This window comes from Malaclemys terrapin, chromosome 13 (assembly GCF_027887155.1).
Source record: "Malaclemys terrapin pileata isolate rMalTer1 chromosome 13, rMalTer1.hap1, whole genome shotgun sequence".
NCBI classification, from domain to species: domain Eukaryota; kingdom Metazoa; phylum Chordata; order Testudines; family Emydidae; genus Malaclemys; species Malaclemys terrapin.
Genome location: NC_071517.1, coordinates 37,507,422 through 37,517,578, shown reverse-complemented (window position 1 = coordinate 37,517,578; position 10,157 = coordinate 37,507,422). Strand labels below are relative to the sequence as shown.

The 10,157-nt window shown below is 51.5% G+C and overlaps 1 protein-coding gene across 1 annotated transcript; it reads right to left on the bottom strand.

Annotated features, from left to right (window-relative positions):
* Nucleotides 1-2,438: 2,438 nt before the first annotated feature.
* On the bottom strand, nucleotides 2,439-9,834 carry LOC128847767 (E3 ubiquitin-protein ligase TRIM39-like). The gene is made up of 6 exons (XM_054047459.1): nucleotides 9,353-9,834; nucleotides 9,058-9,153; nucleotides 7,292-7,522; nucleotides 5,633-5,655; nucleotides 4,807-4,919; nucleotides 2,439-3,217 (listed from the first exon to the last, which is right to left on the bottom strand). The coding sequence occupies exons 1-6, from the start codon at nucleotides 9,761-9,763 to the stop codon at nucleotides 2,700-2,702; spliced, it is 1,392 nt and encodes a 463-aa protein (XP_053903434.1). The 5' UTR covers nucleotides 9,764-9,834; the 3' UTR covers nucleotides 2,439-2,699.
* Between the last annotated feature and the right edge of the window lie 323 nt (nucleotides 9,835-10,157).

Here is a 10,157-nt window from a genome sequence, read left to right as displayed (position 1 = left end):
TTTTTCTTCTTTTATACATTTTGCAGTTAAGCCTCACCCCCCCCCCTTTGCCCTCTAGTCCTCCCTTTCTCCCCCCCATTCCTCCCTCTGCCCCTCCCGTCCCTGGTAATAGTTAAGTCATTCTTGGCAGCTATAAGCCTAGCTTGTTAGTAACTTCTTTAAACCGTTATCTTGTCCTTTTTCCCTTCAGCCAGAAACATGCAGGCCTCATTATTACTGCTTGAGCAGGGGGTTGCACACAGATAACTGGTTGCTTACATATTCCAATTGCACCTGGCATTTGAGATTGATTAGAGTTTAAACATGGAAGGATAGAGTTTGGTTCACTTAGGCCTAGTGCAGGAAGGCTTCATTGACACTCAGTGGCCTTCCACCCTCCCGAGTTACCTAGGGTGAGGCCTAGCGACGTCAACACCACCATAACGTTTTGTTCAGTTACGAACGTTTCAGAGTGACGAACAACCTCCATTGAGGTGTTTGTAACTCGGAGGTTCTGCTGTGTTCCTGATTTATATTAACATAAGAGGGGAATGGAGCTTCATATTTTCCTCTCAAGCTGTGTTGTAAATTGATGGGCCTTGTTTCATGGGAAAGCAAGAAAGGATAGAAATAATTCTAATACCTGTTACTTCCCCCTGCTGTCGGGGATAAAGCCTTACTGCTTTAATGCAAGGGGAAGGGGTGGGTGATTCGGGGTCTGAAGTTCTGACTTTTGATCCCCACTAACAGCTGTGATGATATAGCTGCACACACAGGCACTTCCAAGCCCCTCTCCACCTAGGTACGTGGGTGGCCCCCTGTCACCACGGTGTCTGGGCACTTGATGGACCCAGGCCTGAAAATTTGGCTCCAGCAGACATCAGGGGAAAGCAGGGTGTAGTGGGGCAACTGCCCCACTCCTGGAAAACAAGGGTTAAAAGCAGCCCTGGAGAGGGCTGGGGCTGTGAAAAGCTAGGCTAATTGAGGAAGCAGCCACAGCTGTGGCCAGCTTAATTGGGGCCCAACTGGCCGCTAAGAGGGCTGTGGGCCAGAAGCTGAAGGAGTCTCACTCTAGCCCGGGAGTGGGAAGGGGTAGCTGTCTGAGAGTGAGGTACCTGAAGTGGAGCAGTGCTGGGGAAGGGCAAAGGGAGCTGGGGAGCTCCAGCCTGGTGAACCCCCAGGCTGCAGGCCTTGGTGAAGGCCCACAAAAGGTATTGGGGCTGCAGAGAGGCAGCCCGGGGATAGGCAGAGGCAGCTGATCCTACCCCCTTGCCAGTGATGAGCGGCCATTACAGACTGGTCTGCCCCAGTGAGTGGGGGCTAGATGATGACTGGCAGTAGCCACTGAGGCAAGGTGGGTTTAGAGGTTGGGGGTTTCTCTGGGAGGGGAGAGTCAGATTTTGGGGTACTGCTGGGGGCAGAAACCCAAGGGTAAGGGGCACTGGGGTCCGGGAGGGACACGGGGCCAGCAGCAGGCAAGACACTGGTCTGCAGAGGACACTCCATAGGCTGGAAAAAAGATAATTCCTAGACGACCAGCAGGAGGCGCCGCACCAGTGAGTCTCAACCTCGCTACACAGGGATTGAGGGCAGGCACTGTCTTTGTGTTCTGTTTGCACACTGTCTAGCACAAGCTGTGACTGAGGTCCCTAGCTACTATGATAATATAAATAAATATTTATACAGTAAAAGCTTTGTTATCTGGCATGTTGGGGGAATGGAGGTGCCAGTTAGTCAAAAATTCCAATTAACTAAGTGTTATACTTACCACTGGAATACCAATTTTCAAAGAATAAGAATACAATAAAATGAATACAGCATAAAATAGTAGACAGGTACTCAGCAATACTGGTACTCAGCAGTACTCGGTCGTAGTATTGCACGGCAGATTGGTTGGTTTCTTGAAGCACTTAGGTGTATACAGGGCAAGTTTTCTATATCGTAGGTTATCTTATGACACTGCATGTCACTGTGGGCAGCGCAGGGTGTACACGCAGAACACTAAAGGTATACTGAACATCATTTAATCTTTCTTTGATGATTCAGAAGGCACTTCAGGAGCTTGCAGTGCCTCCGGGTCAGCATTATCAATACCAATTATTCTACAGTAGATGTAGAAGGTGTAAGAGATTGGGCTGAATCTATACTGACCCTATAACACACCCTGGAAGCTGCTTTTTTGAATAAATCCCTGATATTAGTTTGTTTACTTGTCTTCTGCCTCTTTTGCATAAAAGCAGAGTGCAGAATGTGCAATTGCATAACCTCCTGGGCAGTATACTTGTCCCGGTTACTAGATTGAAGATTTGTATTGGGAGAGATCAGAAATGCCAGTTAATAGAGCTTTCCGGCTCATAAAGTGCCGGATAACACAGCTTTTACTGTACTATTAATGAATAATCTTTCTCACATAGCCTGCCTTGAACCCAGTAGGCATGGCAGGGAAAAGAGAGCACCACCCCAGTTTATAAAAGAGTTTATTTCTCTTGTTTTTACCCAATGCATCAGACAAGAGCTCCTTTTGTGATATACTAAATCATACTTCAACCCCCACCCCCATCTCATTCTCTGCAGAAACGTACAGCCCTCGGGGATCATAGAGAACAGGGACCAACAGGCCGGTCAGAGTCATTCTCGCATCTAGTCAGATCGCTCCCATCTTGAGGTTGCTTTGGCAGGCCAGAAATGCACTTCAGATGGGGGCTGTCCCGCCCTGCACCTCAGGGACACAGTTGGAGCTGCATGTCTTCCCCACAGAGATGGAACCAAGGGTGGACTCTCTCCCCGCCGAAGGAGGCCGGCGGGAAAGTGAAGATGGGTTTCTCGTTGTCTGCGTCGAAGAAAGACACCCGCCCCACTTCGTAGTCCAGCAAAACCCCAATCCTCCTGGGGTCCCAGCTCAGATAGAGGGTGGTCAGAGGGGAGGTCTGGGCCCAGTATTCATCCACACACTGGCACAAAATCCAGATTCCCGCCTCATGGCTATGGCTGATCTCTTCCTTCCTCCTCACAGACTCTCTGGCTACCCCCATGGCCCAGTATCCCCCATCCCCCACCTCCACCTCCCAGTAGTGTCTCCCCGAGGTGAATCCCTCACAGCCCAGCACACAGGGCTCAGCGTCAAATCTTTTGGGATTGTCAGGCACTCGCCGCCGCGTGTCTCCCCATCTCACGCTTCTCCGATCCTCAGACACCGTGAGTTCGGGATGAGCTGTGTCTGGATCCAGAGTCACATTCACTGGGGGGGGAGGGGAAGAGAATCAGAGGGTTAGAGGCAGAGCTCAGCGTTAGGGGACATTGGGACCATTTCTCACACTCCCCAGCAGCCACATCCTTGCTAGGACACTCCCCGATTTCCTGCCTCGCTGTCCTGGGACACAGGCAGCTGCCTCTGTGCTGGGGTTGAGCTGGGATTTCACTGCAGCCCCCTCCTGCCAGAATCTAGAAGGGTGCTGTTATGGCTGCCCCTCTGCCTTCTCCCCCACTCCCATCATCAGGGACGAAGCAGGGGAGGATGCCCGGACGGAGGCATCAGCTTTAGTTGCAGTTTGGGAACCCACCTCACCCCCCGCGCAAGGAAAGGGAAGGGGGCAGTACACGGACAAGAAATCTGGCAGTGGGAGGAGTCAGAGGCACCAGGTGGAGAGACCCCTCCCCACCCAGCCATGGGGAGAGGGTAAACCCCCACCACATCCAGCCGATCCCCGGTGACATGCCTGGCTCCCGACACAGCAGCGCCCTCTGCTTGCAGGGCTCCGCAAGAGTCACCCCCACCGCCTCTGCCTTATTTTTAACGGGGGAGCTGCTATTTCTCTTCATTCATAACTATTTCTTAAACCCGCCCCTCATTCCCCCCCACCGACAATGCAAACAGATCTTCTGCCACCACAGACACATATTCTGCACTATGGACAATATGAACCTGTTCCTAGGGCAATCTATTCCTGGGCCTTAGAGAGGCAGCACCTGGGGACACAGGCGCCAACTTTATCATATCCCCGGGGGTGCTCTACCCCTGCTCCGCCCCAGGCCCCGCCCCCACTCCACTCCTTCCCCCAAGGCCCCACCCCTTCCCACTCCATTCCCCCCCCCCCCCCGCAAGTGCCCCTGCCCTCACTCCTCGCCCCCCCAGCGCCTCCTGCACACTGCTGAACAGCTGATTGCGGTGGGCGGGAGGCACTGGGGGAAGGGGGAGGAGCTGATTGGCAGGGCCCACTGGTAGGCGGGAGGCACTGGGGGGAGGGGGAGGAGTTAATTGTGGGGGCGCTGCTGGTGGGTGCTGAGCACGCACTATTTTTTCCCTGTAGCCCTGGAGCACCCACAGAGTCGGCACCTATGCCTGGGGAGATTCCCCCCTCACCCTAAGAACAGGGCACAGAGGCCTCCGAATCCGGGGAAAGGAGAGGGGGGAGAACTGTGGTTTAATTACGGGAAAGATGCAGAGGTACCCAGAGGGAGAGGAAAAACCCTTGGGTTGGTCACTCTGTTTGAGGTGAATTGCACCTAGAGAAAATTTCTACGAAAGCCAGACTGAAATTAAACAGAATCAAGAACACAACATGGGCCCTTGGCGTCAACAATAGAGTTTAAGTCCTCCAAAAGACTTTACCATCCCTCCATAACTAGCATAAGCAGGTTCTTGACCAAGGAATCACATTCATGTCATTCCTGCTAAGTCATAAGGATAATTCCCCAGAATCTTCACTTGATTCAGATATTGTACCAGCTGCCTGTCCTCTTTGGGTGTTTGGTTTTACCTTATCAGCTGATCAGGCAGAGCCCGCCCCCTCTCACTCAGAGTTACAGCTCTATTTCCTGCCTCAGTACCTTTGGATTCCTTCAGCGTCTTCCTGACACTGTTCCCCTGAGAGAATTCACTGAGGAACTCCTCCAGCTCAAGAGGAATCTCCACCTGCTGCTGGGACTTCCCCTTTTTGCACCTAGAGAGACAGACTGCAGTCAACCTGTGGAACTCTTTGCCAGAGGATGTTGTGAAGGCCAAGACTATAACAGGGTTCAAAAAAGAACTAGATAAATTCATGGAGGATAGGTCCATTAATGGCTAGTAGCCAGGATGGGCAGGGACAGTGCCCCTAGCCTCTGTTTGCCAGAAGCTGGGAATGGATCACTTGATGATCACCTGTTCTGTTCATTCCCTCTGAAGCACCTGGCACTGGCCACTGTCAGAAGACAGATACTGGGCTAGATGAACCTTTGGTCTGACCCAGTATGGCCGTTCTTATGTTCTAATTCATTGTTTTATAACATATAATGTATCACATCACCTGTCAGTACGAATTTCGGATAGTGAAGACTGCTAGATTGAGGGGTCAGGTGACTGAATTGTTCTGTGGATCCCAGCCTCAGAACACGGTCAGTCAAGGCACCAATTTCCCCCACAGGTCCAGTTAACATGCTTCAGTTGCGACGTGAAGAAAGACCAGGCCCAGGGAGGGGAAAGGAGTTATTTTCAGGTGAATAATCCAGCCTTTAGGATGATTAATCACAGGGCCTTAAATAAAGGGCACCAAGTCCAGGATTTTGTTCAGCTGAGGAAGGCTGGGATCTGAATTTTAATCCTCCCCCATGCATTTGGCTGGAACCCTTCCCAGCATGGTGAAGCCCAAGGGAGGAGTGAGAAGGCAACACATACCTGCTCAAGGTGCTTCTGACATCCTGGAGGGGAGGGGGGAAGAGAGAGGGAGAAAGAGAGAGAGATTCAGTCCCACAGTGCTAATAATGAAAACTGACACTACATAAATCTCTGTACCTGGTTACACTTTTTCATAGATTCCTAGGTCTGAAGGGACCATCGTGATCATCTTGTCTGACCTCCTGCATGTTGCAGGCCACAGACCCTAGCCCACCCACTCCTAATAGACCCCTAACCTCTGGCTGAGGTACTGACGTCCTCAAATCATGGTTTAAAGACTCCAAGTTACAGAGAATCCACCACTGACACTAGTTTAAACCAGCAAGTGACCCATGCCCCATGCTGCAGAGGAAGGCAAAAAAACCCCAGGGTCTCTGACAATCTGATCCGGGGAAAAATTCCTTTCTGATCCCAAATCTGGCGATCAGTTAGACTGTGAGCATGTGGGCGAGACCCACCAGCCAGACACCTGGGAAAGAATTCGCTGTGGTAGCTCAGAGCCCTCCCAATCTACTGTCCCATCACCAGCCTAAGTTAAATAGCATAGGGCCAGAACCGATCTTCGAGGGACCCCACTAGAAACACGTGTTCAGTGATGATTCCCTGTCTACAGTTACACTGAGACCTGTCAGTTAGCCAGCTTTAAGTCCATATCATGTGTGCCAGGTTAATTTTATGTTGCTCTAGTTTTTTAATCAAAAAGTGAAAATGAACAGTGTAACCTCAGGTGTATTTACTGCACCTTCACTAAATCTACCCCTTCTTGTCACTGTCCCTTTGAAGCACAAAGCAGTGAATGTAAACTAATAATGAATAAATACACTCTGGACCATGATTAAAGGGGGTAGGCCTTTAGCCACAGTGCAGACCTCTTGATGGGTTAGCACAGCGGTTCTCAAACTTTAGCAACCCGAGGACCCCCATTTTGATTTAAACATTTTCGTGGACCCCCAAGCCTCCCCATCCCTGCTCAGTCCCAGGCCCCACCCTACTCCACCCCTTCCCCCAAGGCCCCACCCCTCCTCTTCCCCGCCTCTTTCCACCCCCTCCCCGGAGCACGCTGCGTCCCCACTCCTCCCTCTCCCTCCCAGCAGGAAGTGCTGGGAGGGAGGGGGAGGAGTTGAGGGAAGGAGCGGGAGGAGTTGATCAGTGAGGCCAGCGGACTGGGGGTCTGTGGACCCCAGTTTGAGAAACACTGTGTTAGCACAACTGCCTTGAAGCATTGACCCAAGACCCTTTCTTGGCCCAAACAAAGCAGGAGAAGAAGGCCGGCCTTGTGATGAAGGCACAGGAATGGGGTTCAAGAGACCTAGAGTCAGTTCTTGACATCGTCAGAGACTTTGGCCCTATCTTTAGGGAAATCACTTAGTCTCTCTGGCCTCAGTTCCTCATCCATGAAATGGGGATGATAGAACATACCTACTATAGACCCTGGTGAGTAGATCTTCATTAATATTTGTGAGGTGCCCAGACATTGGACCAAAAGAGGTCTGATCACCAACTTCATAGAGTTTATTTATTTCGATTGGACAGATCCATAATTATACGCCTCTCCCACCACTCTGACAAATCACAGCACGAAAACGAACTACAATCAAGATTGATACAAAGCAATAGAAAACCCCATCTCCATTTCGCTGCAGAGATTGGAGTTCTCACCTGTGGGAATTCATTCGCTGCCTGCTGGCACTTCCGCTCCATCTCACTGATCTGCTCACTGAGCCGGGAAATCTTCTCGGAGAGTTTGGTGACATTTTCATTCTGTATCCTCACAATCGTCTTGTCCAGCTCTTTTAGCTGGACCAGCAGGAGTCGCTCTTTTTCCTCCAGCATCTGGTGCAGTTGTTGAAATAGAGACACAATCTTCTGCCTCTCGGCTTGTGTCTGTTTCTGTAACAAACAGGGGAAAGGGAAATTCAGGGACCCAGAGTGGATAAGAGTAATAATTAAAAAAACAAAACAAACCCAGATTTTATTTAAACTATTTGTTTTTTAATTTGGTGCTGCTAGATCTTTACTTTCTTCCCATTTTGTCCAATTAAATTGCTCAAGCGGAGGTTTGTTCAGTTTCCTAGTTGTTGAGCAAATTTCAGATTTTACAGAGATGTTTTCTTGGAAGAGGTTTTATAAGGAAAACGTTCATCTGGGCTCAAAAAGGCAACTCCAGGGTCTTATTAGCAGGGACATGAGGACAGTCAAGTGACATTTGATAAAGCAGAGGGGAGACTTTAGACATCAATACATCTAAAAATGCAGCATTTGAAATACTGAGAAATAAAAATGCTCGGCCTGCTACTCTCCCCAGGGTTCCTAGAGCCTCACACTTGGCCCTGGTGGCTCTGACTGGTGCAGCCTCATATCTGACCTGATCCGTCTGTCCCCGGATAAAAGGGGGTCTTCACATCTGAGTCCTTTCCAGTAGCAGGAAGGGCAGGACTCACAATGACCTTGGCAGAGGCTTGGTGAGAGCGGGCAGGGGAGGGGGAGAAAATAATTCAGAAGTTCTGAGGAAAACTCTGATCTTCCGACACCCCCAGAGCCAGCCATGTGCAAATGGGAACACTGGGACCCTGACTGAGACAGGTCCCAGCAGGGTGCATAAGGGGCATGTGATGGAGAAGAAAAATGGGACTCTCTCTTATGTGTGGGACTGGCCACACTTACAGACCTGCCAGGATAGCTCCAGACTAGTGGCGCTAGTGACAAGGGAAGAAGGAAGCAGGACCAGGGCCCTATGCCTGCACTGTCCAGTGCCCACGGCCCCTCTCCTGGGTCTGGCCCAGCCTCAATGCAGGGCAGGGAGTCACTGCCACAATCCAGCCCAGGGAAAGGGACATACAAAGACACAGATCTGGCCACCGAGCCAGGGGCCTTCCACCCTCCTCACAGAGCAGATTCCCCAATTCATCCCACCATACCAGCCCCCCCCCCCCCCAAGCAGGGTCCCCAATTCACCCCCTCATGCCAGGGACCCTTTCCCCACCCCACACAGAGCAGGACCCCCCAATTAAGGGAGCTATGTCTCTCTCCTCCCTCTGGCTTCCCCTGCAGGCTAAGTACCCGCCCCATGGCTCCCTCCACCAGGGACAGCAATTATTCCTTTTGTAATTCAGGGTGTGAACACAGTTACCCTCTATTGGGAAGATGAGCGGGGCTATTGTTATACTGCAATGTGTTAACAAGGGCCATCCACAGATGTGGGTGGCTCTCATTTTACCCCCTCTTTGAATGTCCCAGTTGTCCCCCAAATCTATAGGGTTCTGGCTGTTGAGGCCTAGAGCATCCCCTGAAATTTTGGCATGGATCAGATGCAGTGTTCAGCCAAGCTCCATCAACAATTACCTCCCCTGTTCACAGAGTGACACTCCCCCAGACACACAGCCCCCCAAATCCATGTCCCTGCTTGCGTAACAACAGGCACCTACCAGATGCTGCTGGCATCTCCCCTCTTCAGTCTCTTTAAATCCCAGCAGCTTTGCCTTCTCTTCCTTCAGGGTCTGCAGGCGGGTCTGGATTTGTTCCTGAGCCAAGAGAAAGGGTTTGAGTGGATTGAAGTATTTTGGTGTGTGAGGTTTTCTTTGCCTTGGGGGGTTTAGTCTACACAAAGTCCTGTGTCTGAAGGACTGTGTGACTCTTACTCTTTGTCCCCTGAAATAACAGTGCTATTAAAACAAATAAAAAGAGGCACGAACTCTCTAGCCCTAGCCAGAGCTTCCTTACCTTGTAATCCAAGCCAGCCTCCTCTATGGGAACCACCGTGTGAGCGCTGTGAGCCTGGGACTCTCTGCAAACCACACAGATGGGGGTTTGATCCTCTTCACAGAACAGTTTCAGAGCCTCCTGGTGTTTCTCACACCTTCCCAAGCCTTTGGCTGCCTGGACACTCAGCCCTTTGGCTATTTCGATAACTCTCGCCAGCTCCCTGTTGGGCCTGAAGTTTCTTTTCCGGGCAGTTTTTCTGCACTGGGGGCAGGAGAAGTTTCTAACCGATCCCTCCCAGCACTGGCTGATGCAGGCTCGGCAGAAATTGTGTCCGCATTGTATCGACACCGGGTCCTGAAAGTACTCCAGACAGATGGAGCAAGCCAGCTCTCTTTGCAGGGTCTCTACCCCAGAGCTCTCTGTGGCCATGGCCAGGGCTCCCTGCACCCCACGTGCAGCCAGCCCGCACCTTGCAAATGCAGCAGCGGCAGCGATTTGAAATCTTCACGTGTTCAGTGTCTGTTACAGGAAAGGGGCGTTTCCATGCCTGGGCTGCAACATGAGCCTTGGTTGCACAGGGCCGTCCCCCCTTCCCCGCCGCCCAGGGGGCTGGGCAGAAAAGTGCGCGTTTCTCTCTGTGCAGGGAATAACACGCGATGCCCAGGGGTGGCGCTCAGTTACACGCAGGGGAGAGAAGAAACACGTGCCTGGTGTTTGAGTTGGGGGGTTACATGTCGCTCTATGTCCCAGCCTCACCTATGGTCACATGGGTGGTGGGTATAATAGGCGAGGTGAGGCTAAGCCTCCCCTGCCCCAGGTCCTG